The sequence below is a fragment of the Perna viridis genome, chromosome 2 (assembly GCF_037379345.1).
Source record: "Perna viridis isolate PV_CMFRI_1.1 ecotype Kerala chromosome 2, ASM3737934v1, whole genome shotgun sequence".
NCBI classification, from domain to species: domain Eukaryota; kingdom Metazoa; phylum Mollusca; class Bivalvia; order Mytilida; family Mytilidae; genus Perna; species Perna viridis.
Window position 1 is genome coordinate 7,714,795 of NC_142446.1, and position 22,578 is coordinate 7,737,372.

Below are 22,578 nucleotides of genomic sequence, written 5' to 3' on the forward strand. Positions count from 1 at the left end.
GAATTTTTAATCGACAACATATTTGTCCAGTGTGGTGGACGCGTTTTTCTACAAACGGTCGGCATTTCAATTGGAACAAATTGTACTCCTCTACTTGCTGACCTATTCCTTCACTCTTATGAGGCTGATTTTATAGCTGATCTGATTCGAAAGAAAGAATATCGTTTAGCTAGATCTTTTAATCTCAGTTTCCGCTATATAGATGATGTACTATCTTTAAACAATCCAAATTTCGGGGGTTTGATACATTGCATCTACCCCAAATAACTTCAGATAAAGGATATTACAGACACCGTGAAGTCAGTCATATCTTGACCTGCACTTAGAAATCGATGGCGAGGGAAAATACTGACCAAACTTTACGACAAACGTGATGACTTTTCATTCAAAATTGTCAACTTTCCTTTCATATGTGACAACATCCCTTCAGCACCTGCGTATGGAGTGTTCATATCACAACTCATCCGTTATGCCAGAGCTTGCCGAAACTACGCAGACTTTTTGTATTTTGCTCGACTTCTAACAAGGAGGCTTCTGGAACAGGATTGTATTGCTACAAGATTGAAGTCATCACTACAAAAGTTTTATGGTCGCCATCAAGAACTCGTGGATCGTGACGATGTATTCATCTGCACCGTGAAAACTGATTTGTTCATCGTGTCCTAGTTTTCCTTTCCTCTTTCGACCACCCCGGACTAGACTTTTTATGAGCAACCCAGCAGGTGTTTCTACAAAGCAGAGGACGCTTACCGGTGCACCTAGTCCATGCTCCCAGCTTTTAGTGAAGTCCGAGTTGCTTATTTGTTTTTGTTACTTTGTATTTATTATTTTAGTTACTTTATGTTCTTTGTTGTGCATGTCTGCTTTCCATGTCTGGTCTTTGTCCCTGGATTACATTCGTTTGATTACTGTTAGAACTTTCGTTCCCTTTATTACTTTTTTCATCAATTTAGAAGATCAGAATTGATATAGCAGTGACCAGAGCCTTTAGATTTGTAAAGCCTGATAGTATCTACGATTATCTTACACTACCACAGTTAAATAGTCCCATTGGCACACCCATTTAGGACCAAATGCAGATAGTTAGGTCCATTTTACATAAGTACTTCTAATATATCAAATTTAATTCTATATCAGAATTGATATAGCAGTTGCCACTAAAAACTGTGAGCATGGACCAGGTGCACCGGTAGGGTAAGCGTCCTCTGCTTTTCCAGAAACACCCACAGAGTTGCTCATAAAAAGTCAAGGCCGGTGTAGACGAAAGAGGAAAGGAAAACTATGATACGATGAACAAATCAGTGTTCATGGTACAGGTGGATACATCGTAACGATCCACGAGTTCGCGATAGCGACCATAAAACTTCTGTAGTAATTACTTCGATATTGTACCAACATAGCCCTGTTCCAGAAGCTAAATCAATTTCACTTTGTTTAAGAAATATACTTAATTTTCAACGTCTTTTTGATGTTTTTCTTGTCGTTTTATTAAACTTCAAGACGCTATTTCACTCATAATCCAAATTATCTTCTTGTTCCTTTTTTTCTACAGTTCTTGTCACTTCTTGTCGCTAATTACTGAGATCCTGAACCGGAAGTGTAAACTAACAAATGTCCATGAGTTTTGAAAACAACCGAACAAAATTATGGACCTGGCTTCTGCGGAATCATCTATTGGACATTCAGCAATTTCAGGCTCTTCATCATGTCCAGCTTCGGATGAAGTGTCATCAGATAATTTATGTCAGATCAAAAAAGGAGTAAAGCGGAAAGCATCCAGTAATGGCGGTATTAAATGTTTAGGTACAAATCATACATTACCTGAAAGTGTTTGCAAGTGGAAAAGACATACAGTAGGAGAACATTTTAACATACATTACGATTCATATTACCTTGGCTGTCCACTTGCTGTTTTGAGAAAAGCAGGAGATTTAGATAAATTAACTGAAGAACAGAACACATATGTGTCACTTGTTAATTCTTATTTGCATTTTGACGCGAAAATAAAAAAGTATGACCCTCCTTATGCATACTACAGTAAAGATCTTAAACCATTATTAGATGCTATTTTGAAAGAAGTTATGACAATACCAGAAAAAGAAGAAGCCTATTATACGTAAGCAAAGTTCAAATAATAGTTTTTCGTTTGATTGAATTCTATTAATGTCAGTTCAGGTCCATTGTTCATTTAATTATATTTTTTATACCACTCTATTCTGGAGGTAGAGTTGTCTCCTTTCTTTTTATTTGTTGTACCTTCCCCAGTCAGAACTACTCTACCATTTCCAATGCACTAAAAAATAACCTTGGATGCAGAAAGGAGAATTTCTTTTTTGAAAAAATTACCGGGATTGTAGTCCTACAGGAATCAAAGAAGTTCTATCCACCAGGTGGTGCTAAAAAATTTAAAAAGATATCACTAGAAATAAAGAGCAATAACTCTATCAAGAATTTTGATGGAAAGTGAGGAGCTAAGAAAAAAACGTAAGGGTAAAAAATTTGACAAGTTTAATTGCACGTATAATTTAGAGTTGGATTGGTCAAATTCTGGACAGATGCTTCCACCTAGTACTTCGAAGATTTTTCTATGGTGTAACGAGAAAGACTGAGGAGTTCTGATTGGTGCATTTCTCCATTTACAAATGCTAAATATTAGTACCTACGGGTAATATGATTGTTTAAAAAAATTTTGGTCATGTATAATACATACAATACGTAAAATAGATTTTCAAATTATTTCTCTATTCTTTGAACCTTTTTTTCACAAATATAGATGTTTGACTCCTGATTGCATCCCAACTTAAAAAACAAACTTATTTTTATATGACAGCAAAAAAATTGTCATATACATGTATAGTCCAAATTTCCTCGGACTCTGCAACCCTCCTCTTTTTTATTTGGATATTAATATTGTTGGATTGGGGTCAGAACAATGTACCATACACAAAGTTTGAGATTCAGTGGTACCATGGAGTACCACCCTCCAACGACTTTCAGATTGAAATCTTGCATGTCACACTTACCTAATATGATTCCGGAATCATTTTCCTATACATGTATGCTAATACCATATTTGCTACAAAAATTAAGTTTTTAATTGAAGTTTTGATCATTTTCCACGAGAGACCCTGTTTTGTTGACATTTTGAATTGTAGTAGAATGTGACGTGGCACAAAACGAAAGTAGACGGAGCTTGTTCCTTTCCGTTCGGAACAGAGCAGACATGATTTTAAAAACTGGAATCTAACAGAATATTTCATAATTTTGCTGAAAAATTACGTGTCCGATAGTAATGACTACTGTTTCGTTCCAAAAGTAACAAGCTCTGCCTAATCTCGCTTCACATGTTTGCTCATAGTACAGATGTAGGCTGCTTCTTTAATTATGAATTTCTGATGTTCCATTTTTAATAGACTTTATTGATAAAAAGGGGGGGGGGTTCCCATTATTGCATATTTGCATTTATGGAACTTTGTTGAATTGTATTTGTTTATTAATGTAAAATTCTATTTTATTTTTATATATTTTGTTTCAATATTTAATTACAGTTAAATTCAGAGCTGTATCAAACTTAAATCTTGTGTCCATGTTTGCCCCCATTTGTGCAGGGTTTAACTTCTTTGGGTGCATCCAGCTACAATGTACATTCTGTGAAGCATTCAATTCATACCTGCCAACTTGCATGATTTTGACCATTTGTCCCGCTAACACAATTTTTAGGTTAAATTTGACCCAAAACACGATTTTGTCAAAATTATCTAAAAAACTCTGAAATCAAACCCCTAATTTTGTGTTTCAATCTCATTTCTTTCATTAGAAGAGCCATAAATCTGACAAAAGGTGTTAATTGCTGTCTAAACAGGTATGACAGGTAAATAATCTCAGAGGAGCAATCAGCTGTTCAGAAAATGAATCCCGATTGGATCTACCACTAGTACAATTTTATGAATAGCCAACAATTTTTTTTAAGATTTATTTCTACTCTACAATTAATTTGACAATACTGTCATTTAAACAAGGTCTACAAATTGTAGAACCACATATGTAAACAAATTTTAAAATTAGCATTTTTATACAAAATGAGTAACCTCCCCTGCAGTCTTCCCATTTTCTGTTATTTCAACAGTGCAGAATTTTTCCCAAAAGTTTTCTTTGCTATAGTTAAAAAAATTCCTTTTCAAAAGTGATAATTTTAGAAATTTGGTAGCTACATTTTTTAATATTTGTTACATTTCCTCATACACTGTACCTCATGGTATGCATTTAATGAAAGAGTAATCAAGGGAACCAAGATATTAGTGGTTATCGAAAGAATGTAATCCAGGGACAAAGACTAGACATGGAAAACAGACATACAGAACAAAGAACATAAAGTAACTAAAATCATACATACAAAGTAACAAAAGCAAATGAAAAGTAAGGATTACCCATGTTTCCATCTATACAGTTTCACTCTACACGTTGACATACTCCCAAACAGAGTGGGCAAACACTCTCAGACACACACAGGATCTTGAAGGAGGCCAGTGCATCGACACAGCAGTCCAGTAGCTAGTAGGACATACTCTGACTGAGTTCCTCGGTCAAGTATCCCAAAGGTTGGGCTCCGCCACCAACATCAGTTGGTTCTACTAACCACTAACATTGACTGTGAGAGGCCTGTATTGGTATTCAAGGTTGATAAAAACCCCCAATCATCATCACCACACTGTCTCATTATACTATATAGCATCATTCTGCCACACAGACCATGTTGTGGTTGTTTCGGTCAGAAATCTAGTTGGAGTTCAAATCTTGAACACTAACTCCTCTTCAAATGACGGAAATATGTGTTCAGTGTATTTTAAAATAGTAGAAATGCATTTGTATGCGAATAAAAGTAAACAGTTTCTGTAAATGACTAATAAAGAGTTCAAAGACCTCATAGATTTGTTTTTATTTCAACAAGAAGTCGATTAAAAGGGGAGATAATTGGCGGGAAAATCAAAGTTTTATAGTTTTGTGTGTAAATATGCAAGACAGCTTATGAAACAATTGAGAAAATTCAGTGAAAATTTAGTTTGTTGTCTTCTTTTTTTTTAAGATCAGTTCCCCCTCCATAGTTTCTAAAATTTTATAAACAATTTTTAAAGGTTACAGACCACCAATTCAACCAATGAGCATTTGGAACGTATGCAAAAATTGTCCTACGCAGAAATTACCCCTGTTCCTCATAGTGCTGTGAAAAAAGTTCTCATCTTATTTAAAAAATTTATACAGTTTCTGAAAGGAAAAACATTTCTGTACATTTTATAGGTGCATTTTGCTTCTTGTGATGTGAAGCCTAATCTCCAAAATTGATTTCTAAATATACCCCTATCTTGTGACAACACTGGGATTTCCCATGCTATTTATAGACCCTTCACTTCCGGTGACCAGTACTGCACTGCAAGTCTGCTAACCCCACATGCCATTCTGAGGATTGTAAGCTGGAATATGTAGAATCATGCTGATATGTAGTCCTCTGCAGGTTAAAGTTAAGGTAAAGTCCAGAGAAGCCATTGAATATTGTGAAATTAGCATAGAAGCCTATGGGAAGTGGAATTAGTGGTTTCTAGCCTAAATCACAGGATACTTTAAAGGAAATCACAGTGAAAAGAGACCAGTTTCATTGTCTTCCAATTACTGACAAGTTACTAGTTTTTAATGTATTTTTAGATTTAAAAACCATTAATTTATTTTTTTTGGAAGTTTTTGGAAAGGGTTTTGTAGTCCCTCAGTGTAATTGTTACATGAAAATAGAAGATAAATGTAAAAAAAAGATTGTTTTTTTTGTTTTTTTTTAATGAATGCATACTCATCTTTTTGCCCCTGAATTCTTCCTGTACTTTGTAAGTTAGTTTTTTTTCAATATTTACTTTTTCACTAAGCCCTTTAGTAACATAAATTGTTTACATCAAAACAATGCTCAATGATAAATACAGTACATGTTTTTGAACAGCCCAGTATTAAAATTTGAATTTCCACTTTGATTTTAACTTAACTTTTTAGTCATTTTTTATTTCAATCTAACTATATCATACTGTCAGGAAGGCTATAGATACCAAAAAAATAGAGGAAATTGACATTGTTTAAGTATTGCACACTTAAAAATTGGAATGAGAACGTGTGTTTATAAATGATGCACAGGAACATGTACATACAGTAGATTTGAATCCCACTTCTAAACTATGTAAGGTAAGATAATGGAACTTTGAAAATAAAAAAAAAATGTTTTTATGTTAAATATAAATAGTAGATATGTATTTTTCCCATTTTATTATTTTTTTTTCAAATGGACCGACCTGATTTCATCCAGTCAAAAATCCGTAAAGCAACATTTTAAGAGACTGTGGTATTTAGGTAATGTGCTGGTGTATTTGTTGCACCATATCTGTTCCTCTTTCTACTGAATGACAAATGTAAATTTTGAGACAACTTTCTGTTTATCACTCAATATTTATAGACTGTCTTGTTCCCTTTTAGATTTGCTAGAATTAAAATACATAGATTTCTTAAAGAACTTGGTAGACTGATGGAAGTTATAGAAGAAAAGAAGAAGAAATATGAAGTTTCCTATGAAGTAAACTATTCAAGATTAATTGGTGCTTTTGCAGAGTTATGTTGTTTAGAAGCAGTGTAAGTGAAAGAGTTTATATAGATCAGCTATGATCAACCTCCATTGAAGGACTATTGTTAATAATTTTAAATAAGAATCAATCACTGTCTTGGAAAAAATCAACATACATGATCTCCTGTTAATATTCATATTCTTTGGCAGAAACATTATGCTTTTGTGAATCTTTTCTAAACCAAAACCTTTCTAGGGAGTCTAGATTATTTTTTGTAATTGAAAGGTTATTTGAATGTCACATTGACATCAAAAGGGTCTGTATATAAAATATTTGATAAGTCATTAAGACATTTACTATGTTTTCTTCAAGTTATGAACTATAAAGTGGTTGTTGTATAAACAAATAGGATTTTTCGCCACAAGTCATCAGTAATTGTCAAAGTATATAAAATGTAATATGTAGTGAAGTGAATGATTCGGTAAAAATGCTATGAAGCTTTTCTGTTTATTAATATATAATATTTGATCTTTTTGATGTCATTAAATGATATTGAACATGTACATCAGTCTTCATAAAAGTGCCGGACCAGTCCGGTAATATTTGCATCGGTCCGATAGTTCGGTTTTTATCATCAGACCAATGTCCGACAATTATTTCGTATTACACTGGAATGATTTTCCTATTTGTATGACATGATTTGATTGGTCGCTTGGTAATATCATTCAATGAAATCATGTGATACTAAGTCAATATACATGGCAGTGTTGTGTGAAATATATAAGGAACCACCACATGAAAATGTAAACAAGCCAAAGAACAAATGAAAACATGAACAAAATATAACAGAAATTCTCAAAAAGTATCACGCATTGTCTCGTGTGGCATTTGTTAATTTTTCCCCCAAAAGTTTGGTTTGGCATAAATGTGATTGGTCCAACAAAAGTTTTATAAGTGCCGGACCAAATGTCTTGCAAGAATTTTCAACTTTCTTGAAGACTGGTACGTGTGTCTATATCATGGATTATTGCATCATTCAATTTCTGGCTCCACCACAATGTAGTAATTAATTACTTTGTCATATGAACCTTTAAGAGTCTTGATTTCTAAGAGTAATGAAGGGAACCAAGGTTATATCGGTAATCAAAGAGTAATCAAGGGAACCAAGGTTATAGCGGTAATCAAAAGAATATAATCCAGGGACAAAGACCAGACATGGAAAACAGACATACACAACAAAGAACATAAAGTAACTAAAATCATACAAAGTAACAAAAGTAAATGAGCAACTCGGACTCCACTAAAAACTGGGAGCATGGACCAGGTGTACCGGTAGGGTAAGCGTCCTCTGCTTTTTTAGAAACACCCACCGAGTTGCTCATAAAAAATCAAGTCCGGGGTAGACAAACAAGGAAAGGTAAACTATGACCCGTTGAATAAATCAGTTTTCATGGTGCTGATGGATACATCTAAAGGTTTATTCACCAGAGGGTTTAACTTCAGAAATAAATGAGCACTGAAAGCAATGGGAGATTTTTCTTTAATGAATTTATTCCTGAAGCAAACTTGAATTAGGGTATAAAAGTGATGAAAATTGGCAATTTCCTAAGTTATAAATGGGTATAAGTTTAGAATTCTCAATGACTCATTGCCCAAATTCAAACGTTCTGCATACTGTGGTTCGTAGCATCATGTACAATTGTACCACCGGTAGTTTCATTTTTAGTTGAGCTAAACTTAAGTTAGAGTATGGAAATGAAAAAAAAATGCAATTTTAAAAGTTATTAATTGGCAGTAAGTAAATGATTAAATTGCCCAAATTTGAACTCTGATTGTTCTAAGCATTTGTATATATATGAGTTTCATAAAATTTGGGTGAAACCACTAAAGAAAGGGTGTGGAAACCAAAATCAGAAATATTGATAACACTAAAATCCTGTTTCGGCCTAATGGCACCAGTTACAGCAGTGTAACCAAACACTGTGATTTGTGTCATCTGTTACTATTATTGCAGTTCTTGTATGTTAGCTTGCTCACTTAAGTTTCATATTTTTAGTCCTACATTTATCATTTGACCTTTATTTTCTGGCATGAAGGTCAACCATATTTTATAGTTTTCTGATTATTTAAAAAATCTCGAAAGCAGATTAATTATGTTTTGATAATTAAAATAGAATTGATGGTTGTGGAAGGACACACAACCATTAAAAAAAAAACAAAGGAAATAATTATATAGAAAGTATAATCATTTTATATGACTCATTGTAAAATCTGAAACATTTTAAGAGATGTACATATATGTTTGTAAGTGCAATGCTTGTACATTGTATTTTTATATTTTATATTTTTAAGATTTGAGAAAGTATCTTTAAATTGATATACATGTACATGTAGTTATCTTACCTGTGTCTCCAATGGGGAAAGGACAATTAGTAGTCACCCAACTCCATCTTTTTGTCTGCTGTCTGTCTATCGTGATAAGGGGGAACCTATTATCTGTAACCAGTTACTCATTAAGTATTAAACCAATATTGTTCAAAATTTGCTTATTGTTTATATGTTCAAAATTTGCACATTGTTTATATAAACATTAAATTAAAGAGAAATCTGACAAATGTATGAAACAAATATTTACCTGTTGAACTTCTTCAGCAGTACATGTTATCATAAATACATGCTTTAGGTACTTTGTGTGTTCACACACTTTAGTTGTTTAACTTGTTTATGCATATACTGAAGATTTTTATTTACTGAAAAATATGACTGTGACACAAGTCTAGACATGATAGTGGTCTTGTTATTAGCTCAAATGGCTGGAGGCCATGTGAGATATTGCCATCACTTGGTATTCGTCATTGTCGGTGTCGATAACAATTTTTCAAAACTCTTCTCCTCTGATACTGATTGCAACCAAACTTGGTATGCATGTTGCTTGGGGTATCCTGCATAGAACAGTGTTTTTTGATCCATTGAAAATCATGGCCACCATTACTAAAAATAGAATATAGGGATCAGACAGTAGTTTTTCCTATATATCTCCAAAACTGTTAGATTTAGCCAAATTCTATCTCTGGTCAATTTTTAATTTTTATCTGTTTAGCCATGTTGGAGTTATTGCCCTTTTTTGAAGTTTTTTGCTATTTTTAATGTTATTTCTTCCAAAAATCTTTTCCTCTGACACTATTTGACCAATTAGAACCAAACTTAATATGAATGTTCCTTGGGGTATCCTGCATAAAACTTACGTGGGTATTAGTGATTAGTGAACATGGCTGCCAATACTAAATATAGAACATAGGGGTCAAAGGAGCCACTAAGGGTTAGTCCAATCTTTCGTTGTAACAGTAAGTTGATCCAGCTTAATGAAAAAAGCTTTTCGATTAACTTTTCTTTCAGAGTGTGTACATCTGTAGATCAGACTGTTTGGAAGGATTTGAGTTGGCTCCAAGTTACCTCTAAACCAGATTTTCGTTTCTTTAAATGTGGAATTCTTGAATCTACATCAGATGTTGTGGTATCAGTTGTTAAGGTAGAGTTAACTAATTTACTGTTGATGCTTGAAGTGAAGTTTGGAATATACCAACCATTTTGTTACAATATATTGTAGGATTTTGTTTCGGTGTATTTTTTATATGTTAAAGAAGGGACGTATTATGGTATACTGTTGTCCGTCCATCCGTCATCCACTTTTCAGACAATAACTCAAAAAAGTCTTTCACCAACTTAAATGAAACTTTGAAGAATTGTTCATATCTATTGACATAAGCTCCCTTTTGATTTTTATAAATTTCAGATTTTTCGTTTCCGTGATATGATTTTTTTTTTTCCTTAAAAAAAGGGGGGATTTTCAAGTTTTCATACAATAACTCAAAAACACATTCACCAACTTTAATGAAACTTTGGTGAATTGTTCATATCTATTGACGTAAGCTCCCTTTTGATTTTTATAAATTTCAGATTTTTTTATTTCCCCTGTTATGAATTTTTATACTTCAAAAAAGGGAGATTTTCGAGTTTTCGCACAATTACACAAAAACATTTTCACTAACTTTTATGGAACTTAGGTGAATTGTTCATACATTGTATCTATTGAAGTAAGCTCCCTTCTGATTTGTATAAATGTCAAATTTTATGTTTTGGTGTTGTGAAGTTTCACTCTTTGAAAAAAGCCGGAAACAGCCAAGGAAATTTTATTCGTTGAAAAATTGTTTAAAACAGACCATTTGTTATGATGATTGACTAATAAATGTAAAAGGTACTTGGTAACCTTGTCAGAAAATGGTTTTAAACAAGATAGAAATGTAGGGGTGAAAAATCAAGACAACAAACTTAAATAAAATTGAGGTAGCCTTGATAGTGCCAAATTTTTTGTGCATTTTTTATTTACTTTTTTGGGGGGGGAAGGTTATTCACAGTATTTCTAGTTGATCATATAAATTCATTGAAAGCATAAGGACAAGTTAAAACGGTAACACTGTATCATGCGCTTAAAGCGCAGCTGTTTATTCCATTTATGGCATTTTTTAAGGGTTTTCACCAGGATTTTTACTTAGTGAGTTCTGGCAGCTCCTGGGACTCATTTCTTTTTTGAAAGGCGAGTCCCAGATAAACTTGGTGGGTGCCACCCTTTTTAAAACCAGTTTGAACACTACATTCGTTATTTTTAACTCACCTGCAAAGGTCATGTGAGCTATTGCCATCACTTGGTGTCCATCGTTGTCCTTAAATATTTTTCAAAGCTCTTCTCTGACACTAAACTTGGTACGAATGTTGCTTGGGGTATCCTGCATAGAACTGATGTGATTTTTGATCCATCAAAAACATGGCCATGGTTACTACAAATAGAACATAGTGGTCATACAGTAGTTTTTCCTATATATCTGACATAGGGTAAAAGTGTCTAGCATGATGAGATCTATCTGTGGTCCGATGGTTTTAATCTTTTAAGCCCTGTTGGAGTTATTGACCTTTTTTGACATTTTTTTGCTATTTTTAATGTTATTTCATTCAAAAAATTTCTACCCTGACACTACTTCACCAATTGGAACCAAACTTGGTATGAATGTTTCTTGGGGTATCCTGCATTGAATTGATGTGGGAATTTGTGATCCGTCAAAAAACATGGCTGCCATTACTAAATATAGAACATAGGGGTCAGACATTTCTCCAAAACTGTTAGGTTTAGCCAAATTCTTTCAATTGCTGAAATGATCCTTATTATAAGGCCTAGAAAGGTGAAAAATGATGGTTTTTTTTATTTTTCAGCCAATATCTTGAAAACTATTATAGATAGAAAGATACTTTCAATTGCTGAAATGGTCCTTATGATAAGTCCAACCAAAGTCTTCTTGAGTCAAAATTTTTGGAAAACTCCTTGTTAAATTTATTGTCCTTGAAAGAATTTAACCAGGTGAGCGATTCAGGCTCCTGGGACACTCTTGTAGTGTGTACAGTACTACTTGTGTATTTATCATTTCCCATGTCTCCTATGTACATGCATGCAATCATACAAACCATATTTTACAGCAGTTATGCATATCATTCATTTTGAACTGTGTTGAGTGAACTGAGCATCTTTTTAAGTTGCTAATATTGTTAGTGACTTCTTGCACTTGTAATTTCTGAATTTACATTGGCGTATGATTTGCATAATTACTAGTATATAATACTACACCACATTATGCTGCAAATAAGTGCCATAGAACTGTCATTTTGAGCTTAATACAAGATCAAAATGTACCTCTTAGATACCATACACATGTGTTTCATGTGTGATTTGTACTTGTATGAGAACAGGAAGTTTACACTTAAAGGTGAAATGATCAGTTAGCATTGAATTTTCTGTAATATTACTGAGAAATGCCTAGTCTCCGATTCAGAGGAATCTGGTTTTCTAGTCAATAACATAAGCAACACAAAGATCATTAAAAATTTGAGAGAAACTTGTGGAACGAAATCCTGGTTTTCAGTTTTCTTGATTGAGAAACATTCAGGTCATCATGGTTACAAAAGAGACCGGTAATCAAGGAAACCAAGATTTTAGCAGAAGTCACCCTATTTTGCTTGAGTTTGTGTCATTTCAGATGCTGAAAGCAAACCAAAATCAGTGGCATAGAATGTTCGACAATTAGCAACTTTGGAGACTTCTGTCTTTGGTTTTATTTGAAAACATACTTTTTCTATTTGCTGGCTTCATGTCATAACTCCATGTATAATGTGTATTTAGTTACCTAACTATAATACTAATATTCTTTGGAAATAATTTTTTTAACTTTCTAAAAGTATGTTCTTCTCTTTTGTCATATAGACTTTTAAAACATCAATTTTTTCTCTGATCCAAAATCAGATTACCAGTTCTGTTGAGATCAAATGTTTGTAAAATGATCTTATTGTTGAGCACTTTAAAAAGTTATATGATAACTAGTATGACAGTTGTTACCAATAATTAAAAAAGAAATTTAATCAGAATAAATTATGATTAGATAATCCATGTCAATCATTTTTGTTAGAAATAGTTCAAATGTGATCCTCTTTAAGATTGTCATCCAGTAACATCCACCCAACAACACTGCCACTATTTACGTATGACATTGTACTTTTGTTATTCATTTAATTCTAAAAATCTCCTTTTTGAAACCTCTGGGCTAATTTGAACAAATAGCCCACCAACCAACTTACATATTCTCTGTCAATATAGTGAGAACTTGGGAGTGAAACACCATTTATTTTCTTTTTCTCAGAAATTACTTAGGCCATTTAAACCAAATGTTGAAGAAATGGTCAGAGCCGTCTTTCTTATCTGTTAACCTTTAATAAAACACACATTTACCGGATTTTTTTTTAACCGTAAAGGAAGGTTGTTATTGATTTTTGGAGTAATGTCCCAAACTGTATTATAAATAAGGACAAAAAAAATTATGTAGTTTATTTCTGTGAAATGCTTGTTTATTATTAATGCCAGTAAAAGTATAGGAATGTATATGATGTTGTTCTACATAGGAATGTATATGATGTTGTTCTACACAGGAATGTCTATGATGTTGTTCTACACAGGAATGTATATGATGTCTATGATGTTGTTCTACACAGGAATGTCTATGATGTTGTTCTACATAGGAATGTCTATGATGTTGTTCTACACAGGAATGTATATGATGTCTATGATGTTGTTCTACACAGGAATGTCTATGATGTCTATGATGTTGTTCTACAATGTTTTATACAACTATAGTCAGAATGATATTGAATTTGGGGCTAAAATTAGAAGATTTTAGAAAATAAGGGCCTAGAAGAGGGGGGCCAGAATCATGCACTTTTCTAATGTTTAGGCATAACTTGCTTATTAGCAAATTGATGGCTATGAAGTTGTAATACAAGGTGCCATACCATCAAAGGAAGACTGGGATTGATTTCTGGGGTTGTGGCTTGAGCCAAATAAGAATAAGGGACCAGAAACAAGCTTTTTCAATTATTTCTGGATAATGATTTGAGTAAAATGGGATGAATTTCTTTGAAAAATTACCCCACTTAGTACTAGTAAATGCTGGCAAATACTGATCATTCCGTGCAATTGAATTGACCACACTGGAATTTACATATAGAACTGTCCCTTAGGTTAGTTTTATCTATACTGGTCAATAGACTTCTAAGTGAAACGTATTTAATCTGAATGATGATTTTTAAGCTTTCTATTACACTTTGATTTATATCTATTACATTATTTTTCAACTTTGAGGGTGTTTTTTTATTGCAACAAGAAAAACATGTTTTGTGTTTACTGATTAGGTGGCTTTTGACCATAACTCAAGCTATACTTGCACTTTATACTCTGTATTTGCCAAAGGACTCATAGACTTTGCATTATTCTTACAAAGGTTGCTACTTCAAAATGTTTTAATCCTGTAAATAATTTGACAATAAATTTTAGTATTAATGCAAATGGTGAAGAATTATTTAAGTTATACCTAGTTTTCATATTTTGAATAATTTAACATATAAAGGTTATAGTTTAATCCAAGTATTTGCCACTTGAGTCTTGTTTGCCAGTCATACCAGGGGTGGAACTGACCAACCTTGCTTCAACCATTTAGGAATAATAGGCCAAAAGATGATAACTTCAATTCTTGGCAAATTCTTAAGCTGTGTCAAATAGCTGTATTAAGTCTGTATGGTATGTCCATACTTGCTCCAACAGTAGAACTGTTCAGGACTCAACCTGTGCAGTCTAGGTTCTGCAAAGCATTTTATTATTATTGGTAAAAAACTTTATCTTTTTAACTGTGTTGTCAATTTTCCTACTGTCTCAAATCAGTTCCATCAGTTATTATTAGCTTAAGCATATCTTAGCATACAACATTACTTTTCATAGTACATGTATTTAATTTTCTTTTATCTATGATATTTTCAGGTAAAAAGAGATTTTGACAAGCCACTGGGACAGGTGAAGAGAAGAAGAGAATTTACTGAACCATTGAAGAAAAGAAGGAGAATCTGCAGTGCCTCCTCATCCCCCAGTACCAGTACTAGTTCACCATACAGGTCTATTAAAAATAGACAAGATAAACCACAAATAGAACATGATTTAGATACAAGAATCCTGGGACAACATGCTGGAGAACTTCTGTTGGACCTTGATAGATATCGTGTACCAAATGAAAAATTAGCAAATCTAAGTAATAAATTGACTATGCCTGGAATGATAGTAGATGGAACTAAGGTGAGAATTTGTTTAACTTTTAAGTTCTCAATGTTAATGTTGTCTGAGATGCAATGGATTTCACTAACTTCATACCATTTTCAGAATGAAAGGGGCTCATTTGAAGCCGAACCCAAAATAGGCCAGTGTGAACTTTTCTCATCACTTTGCATCCATTATCTCTCACCTGTAAAGATTGAAAAAATAATCTCTGGAAAATACCAGAAAATTGGGACAAAGTCAGTATAACACCTCAAGCAATGGCAGTTCTAAGGTGCTTCATGTTTTATTTTGTGGCGGTTTCTACCACTTGAAACATCATGCTTTCTAGGTCAGTTGGTATAAGCTTATTGTCATTATAAAACATATGGGATGGAACTTTTACGTCATTTGGCTAACTCACCAAACATTTTATTTCTGAGAAACACTTAAGTTTTCTTAAACACTTGTGATAAACCGTTGTCGGATACCCACAGTTGACTACGCATTGTACCTCTCTCCTGCATAGTCAACCATCGGTTTCTTAAGATTGTGATTTATTTGAATGACCATGCTTTTTTTTTGCATCTGGAAACAAACTACTTTTTTTGCAAGATTTATGTGTGAAATAGAGCTTTGCTGTAGTAAAGAAGTAATTTGTGTGTCTTGAAATTTACGTAATTGATGAAAGGTATTGCAAAGTTTTAAAATCAACAAAATGTGCCAGAGGTGTCCTGGTGGTGTTGTGGAGGACTATGCGGTGGTGGTGCTGATCTAATTGTCCCCCACAATGTGTCGGAAGCGGACATGGAAATGCCGGGCATCCTTTCGTACAGGTTTTCCACAATTTTTCTGTAATGCTTTTACCAATTGATTTTATCTTTGGTATGTAGTCTTATTATGAAGAGTTACAGATTAAGTTTGACTTGTGGCCAATTGATTTTATCTTTTGTACATAGTCTTACTGTGAAGAGTTACAGATTAAGTTATAATTTGGTTATGGTTGAATGATTTTTTATAGAAGTTACAGCCCTTTGACTTAGAAAATTTCAGTGAATTTAAAGTTTTCCACACTTCTTTGCAATGCTTTTACCAATTGATTTTATCTTTCATATGTAGTCTTATTATGAGAAGTTACAGATTGAGTTCAACTTTGGTAATGGTTGAATGATTTTTACAGAAGTTACAGCCCTTGAACTTAGAAAATTCTTTTACTCGGGGGTCATTGGAACGATGTTCTTTTATTTTAATCTGTTTATACTGATATTTGTACATAAATAGCATTTCTATGGTATTTTAAATAACACTAAAATAGTCCTGAAAGAATGATCTTTACTTAAAAGCAAAAATGCCGAATAGAAGAATTTGGCAAGTAGTTTTCAATCAAAAGTTGGACCTGAGATACTTTCAAGCAAAAATATTTGTATATCATATGGCAGGTGGAAAATTGGACAATTTTGAAGCAAAAGGGTCTACAAACATTTTTGGCATTTCTAGTTTTGGCTGATGATAGTGGTACACTTAGAATTAAAGCCAAGAGTAATTTTTTGTGGAATTTATTTTTTTATCTTTTTGAAAGACCATAAAAATATGCCAAAATTAGCAACCATTGAATATTACCCACTATATAGTATTTCCATACAAATTCTCCCAGCATGTCTTCAGATGGTCAAGGGAGCAGCGATGATTTCTTTGGCAACATTTTGTTTCTTAGAAGGTCATTCAGATTTATTTATAAAAATTCTTGACCTAGGAAAAAAAAAGTTATTCTGGCCAACGCCTAGATAAAAAATGGATATTCTGGCCTCCAGTCCAGAATCTAAAATTTTGTAAACTGAAAGAAAATTTTGCACTAAAACTTCTTACTTTTAGGTTTCTGATCTGAACACATAAACCAACCTCCTGCAGACTCAAGTAATTGTCCCTTTTTAGTTTTTTTTCAGGAATCTAGTCAAAAAATGATCCCATTTGTGTAAATGTTGGTGTGTAGTAGATGAGCATTATGTATATACATCTTAGTGGTAGAGGCCTTGGGTAGAACAAAAGTATTTTCTTCAAGAAAGTGTTTATTTGATAGCATAAATGGATTGTCCAAGTCAGTGTACTGAACTGTTTTGTCATATATGCCCAAAGATATTTTCAAACATTAACAGGCAGTTACTGATGATGCTTTCATAGTTTCCAAATTACAGAACTGCAATAGACCTGTTTTATAGCCATTACTTAAGTTACTGATAATTCTTTACATGATTATTTATTGAAAATACAAGCATAGAACATACAAAAAAATAATGATTCATGAATATACTGAATACATGTAAGTTTAACAAAATCCCAGAAACATAATAGGAATTTTTAATTTAGCGAAATTCTAATACATGAGCATAAAGGACTTTTTCATGTAATCAGATTCCAAATTCATATTCTACAAATGATTGATTGATTGTATTTATATACATGTAAATACCATTTATAAATGATTAAAATAAGGTCTGCACCACCACGGCGTAGACCTCCACAACTAACCTGAACACCTCTGGTAGGTTGAGTATCCATTTTGTGCATAAGCCCATACAGTAACGGTCTATTGTCTTTGAAATTTCAAATTTTTTATGTAAGGTCAGTTTAATATGAACCACTTATGCTAGGTCAAGCATATTTGATATGCAGTTGTATTAGCATCACTCTACTACAAATCTGTATCTATTTCCTGCATATGCCTCTGCAGTTACTGTCCATTGACTTCAAGAATATCACTTAGTCACAGTTCCATATATGCAATCAATAAACTATACCTGAGGGATCTGTCCACTTTTGGTGGTGTCATATGGTTGAATTGATATTGTTTTTTTTTCATAAAGATATAAAATTAGTAACACTGTCACCATCAATCAAGTTTTGAATAACAGATTGTAACCAAACTTTGTTTGCTTCTTAAGGGTATTTTTAACAAAAATCTGGAAGGGAGTAAAATTGTTCAGCATGATGGGTTGTACCTACATGCATGCTGAAATTTTAAGAAAGATCCAATGACTGATGTTGGAGTTGTTGCCCCTTAAATGGAATTTTTGCCAATATTTACATTCCAAACTTTGAAAATCTTATCTGAAACTACTGGATGGATTGTTACTAAACTCAGCATGAATGATTTTAGGATCTGTGTGTGTGGGGATTTTTGATCTAGTGATAAACGTGGCCACTTTTGCTAAAAGGAGACCATGGGGATCAAATTGAGCTTATTTGTGCTACATTGTGACCAAACCAGTTGTTGTGTCCGTAATGAACCCTAAGTTCCTGTGCTTAAGTAAGTCAAAAAGTAATATGCCCCAAGTGAACTAACCTGGGATATCCTGCATAAAACTGATGTTGGAATTTTTTATCCTTCAAAAAAACATGGCCGCTGTTACTAAAAATAGAACATAGGAGTCAGACATTAGTTTTTTGCATGCATCTCGGAAACTGTTAGGTTTAGCCAAATTCTGATGTCGGGTAAAAGTGTTCAGCATGATGAGATCTATCTGTGGTCAAATTTTCTTTTTAATCCATTGAGTCACAGTGGAGGTATTGCCCTTTTTTTGACGTTTTTTTTTTGCTATTTTTAATGTTATTTCTTTGAAAAATCTCCTCCTCTGACTCTCATTTTCCCTATCTACCTGTATATCAAATTGCTCACAGTTTTACCAGTTTTTCTTTCTCTTATGGTTTTTGAGATAATCCTAGACAAAATGTATTATACCAACAGGAAAAAATTACAATAAAAAGTGCCCTTCCCTCTGCTGGTGCCCTGTCTTTTTCAATTTCTAGCTGGAGCACAGGCATACATATAGCAAACTGTTATCCTTATTAAAAACGTAATTACACCTCTAGAGAAAACTGATGTGTGTTATAGCAGATTGATTAGAAAGGTAATTTACAAGACCCTATAGAAAACTGATGTATGGTATAGAACATTGATGAAGGAAAGTAATTGCTCTGTTTCAGATATGCAAGTGTATGCATTTTTGGAACCAAACTGGTAATTTGTACATTCACTTGTTTTTATTTTGTAGGTGTATTTTACTTTGTTAGAAATGACAGTTAAGCATCATACTAGACTACATTACAACCAAGATCTGGAAGGAGAAGATCAAGCTATAGTCTACTATTCACAGCCTTTAGATATATTAATATATAATGACAGAAAAATTCTAATTGAGAATTTTATTCGTTTAAATAATATTCCTTAGATAATTACATGATTTTTTTCAATAATTCTTGTTAATGACTTTCTAGGCAGTCAAACTTGTATTTGATTCAAGACAAGATAGCTTGAGAATATAAACATGTAAGCAGGAGTTTTGAGTATGGAAATGCTCATGATCCATTTACTGTTTTTATTGTTTATCAAACTAGTGACTTTTTATTGTTTGTTTGATGTTGGCCTTCCAGTTGCAAAAAATGTCATTTATATTAAAAACAAAGTAACAAAAATCATTATGAGAATAGAATTGTATACCACAAGTGCCTGTTGATCTTTAAATGCTGAAATGAGTTAGCTCCATCTTCTTTAATAGAAAAGATAGAATTTTTCTCTGAATTTAATGTGTATGCAAAATGCTGTAAACAATGCAAAAGGAATAAGCCTTTTTTAGCAGAGATCTGTATGTAAATATACTATGCTGTTCAATGATCACTTCTTTTTTGCATGTACTTCTGTATTGTATACTCATTTTGTGAAATCTGTATTTTTGTTTGCTTTGTATGAGGCCTCAGGGAAGTTGTAGACTGTGTTACCTGTTTGAAATAAAGTATAAATTGTTCATATCATTATTATTATCATAATTATTATATATGAACCTATGTATAACATAACCAATGGAGCAGATGTATCTAATTTTAGGCATATTTATTGATATAGTATAATGGTATGCCCATTGTATCCATGCCATAACTGTAGTTCTATGAAATTCTAATGAAATGATTATTGGCACAAAACAAAGGTGCATGGGGTTTTATTTTGGGATTCTTACCTGTTTCTGAAAAAAAGGGCTTAAAGGGGTTGAAAATGTAGACACATGGTTTTTGTGCATTAACTTATAACTAGTTAAACTAATTGTAGTGTGTGTTATTTTCAACGATCATTACTTTGTTCATTTGACATTCTGATATTTCCTGCAAAATTTTCTTCCGCGAACTTGTCCGTGTTCCGTGACGGTTCACAATTGTACCTCATTTTGCGCTTAACCGCAGTGCTTTTACCTGTTTATATTGCATATAATGATCTACATTTTGTTCAAAGATAGTCTTTTATAACATTCTACTCTTCGCTTCTGCCAGAAATCATCTATGTACTTCATTGTTTATTTTACCGGTGAACCGGAAATGGAACTATGTAACTTGCAGAATGCTAACTCTGTAATTACCATAAATGTATTAGTTAGAATCTCAAACTAGCTGTCGATATTTATTTTCTCATCAGATATTTACCATTACACAGTCCAAATTCATACATTTAATCATATTTAATCGTTAAAACTACATTGTTCATCAGTTCTTATAATGTTTGAAGCTGACAATTAAAGTTTTTCATTGTTTTATTCACATTTTATTTAATCTATCTATTTTGGTCACTTTTAAAGATTTTGTTCAAGGGTTTACAACCAAACTCACAACACTAATCAATCCATATAATATAACAACAATGGGCATGGTGTATATGTCAAAGAGACAACAACGTCACTGGGATGAAAATGTCAGCCCAGGGCCACCCATTGGTCTTAAATGAACGATGAGGAAACCCTCACACCACAGGGCAGGCTGCAGCTGGCCCAAAAACAACATTATACAGTTACAGCGAAAGAGATACCCCTATATACTGAAGTAGCATAAAAATAAACTAAAGGTAAAAAAGAAACAAGACAAACAGAGGCCAAAACTTTCAGACTTGAGACAAGTGCAAAAAATGTGGCAGGGTTAAAGTATTTTGGTGTGATCACAACCCTCCCCCTTTAAAATCTGGCCTCTGTATAATGCTTTATTTAATGGTAGTATAGTAATTGTTTCTTTTTCCATTTGAAATACATGTAGATATTACATTTTGGTTAACTTCAAAATATCCCATTTTTTCAAAAGTGAATTGTAAAATAAATAAATCACAAGAGGCTCCCAGGAGCCTGAGTTGGTCTCCTGGTTTTATTTGTTCCTTTCAAGGGCAATAACTCTAACAAGGATTTTTCTGACAATTTTGACTCGAGAAGACTTTGGTAGAACTTTGGCATAACGATTATTTCATCAGTTGAAAGTCTCTGTCAATCTATTATATTTTTCAAGATATTGGCTGAAAACTAAGAAATTTTTTTTTTGCCTTTCAAGGTGATATACTCTAACAAGGAGTTGTCCGACAACTTTAATCCCCCGTAGACTTTTTTAGGCCTTATAACAAGGATTGTTTCAGCAATTGAAAGAATTTGGCTAAACCTAAGCATTTTGGAGGTATACAAATCTACTTGTAAGAAAAACCTGCCAAAGGCCATGTGAACTATTGCCATTACTTGGTGTCCATCTTCATCGTCATCTGTCATCATTAACTATTTTCAAAACTCTTCTCCTCTGAGACTGCTTGACCAATTGGAACCAAACTTGGTATGAATGTTCCTTGGGGTATCTTACATAGAACTGACATGGGGATTTTTGATTCATTAAAAAACATGGGCATGGTGTAAACATAGGGGTCAGACAGTAGTTTTCCTCAAAACTCTCCAAAACCATTGGTTTAGCCAAATTCTGACAAAGATCAAAGTGTTTAAGCATGATGAGATCTATCGGTGTTGAAATTCTCATGTAATCTGTAAAGCCATGTTGGAGTATTGCCCTTTTTCAATGTTTTTTTTTTTTTGCTTTTTTTAATGTAATTTCTTTCGAAATATACTCTCCTCTGACAATACTTGACCAATTGTAACCAAACTTGGTATGAATGTTCCCTGGGAAATCCTGCAAAAAAATGGTGGAGATTTTTGTTTCGTCCAAAAACATGGCCACTGTTACTAAAAATAGAACATAGGGTATCTAAAACTGTTAGGTTTGGCCACATTCTTACATCTAGTAAAAGTGTCCAGCATGATGAGATCTATCTGTGGTGAAATTTTTGTTTTATCTGTGAAGCCATATTTAAGTTAATGCCCTTTTTTGATGTTTTTTTGCAATTTTTGATGTAATTTCTTTCGAAAATCTTCCCTCTGACACTATTTGAACAATTGGAACCAAACTTGGTATGAATGTTCCTCGATTTATCCTGCATAGGACTGATGTGGGGATTTTTGATTCTTCAAAAATGTT

The 22,578-nt window shown here is 33.1% G+C and overlaps 1 protein-coding gene across 1 annotated transcript; it reads left to right on the forward strand.

The window, feature by feature from the left end:
- Positions 1 to 1,557: 1,557 nt before the first annotated feature.
- LOC148623510 (uncharacterized) lies at positions 1,558 to 20,065 on the forward strand. Its single transcript, XM_088565365.1, has 5 exons — positions 1,558 to 2,116; positions 6,505 to 6,657; positions 9,987 to 10,119; positions 14,998 to 15,306; positions 19,314 to 20,065. The coding sequence occupies exons 1-5, from the start codon at positions 1,647 to 1,649 to the stop codon at positions 19,488 to 19,490; spliced, it is 1,242 nt and encodes a 413-aa protein (XP_088421491.1). The 5' UTR covers positions 1,558 to 1,646; the 3' UTR covers positions 19,491 to 20,065.
- Positions 20,066 to 22,578: the final 2,513 nt, after the last annotated feature.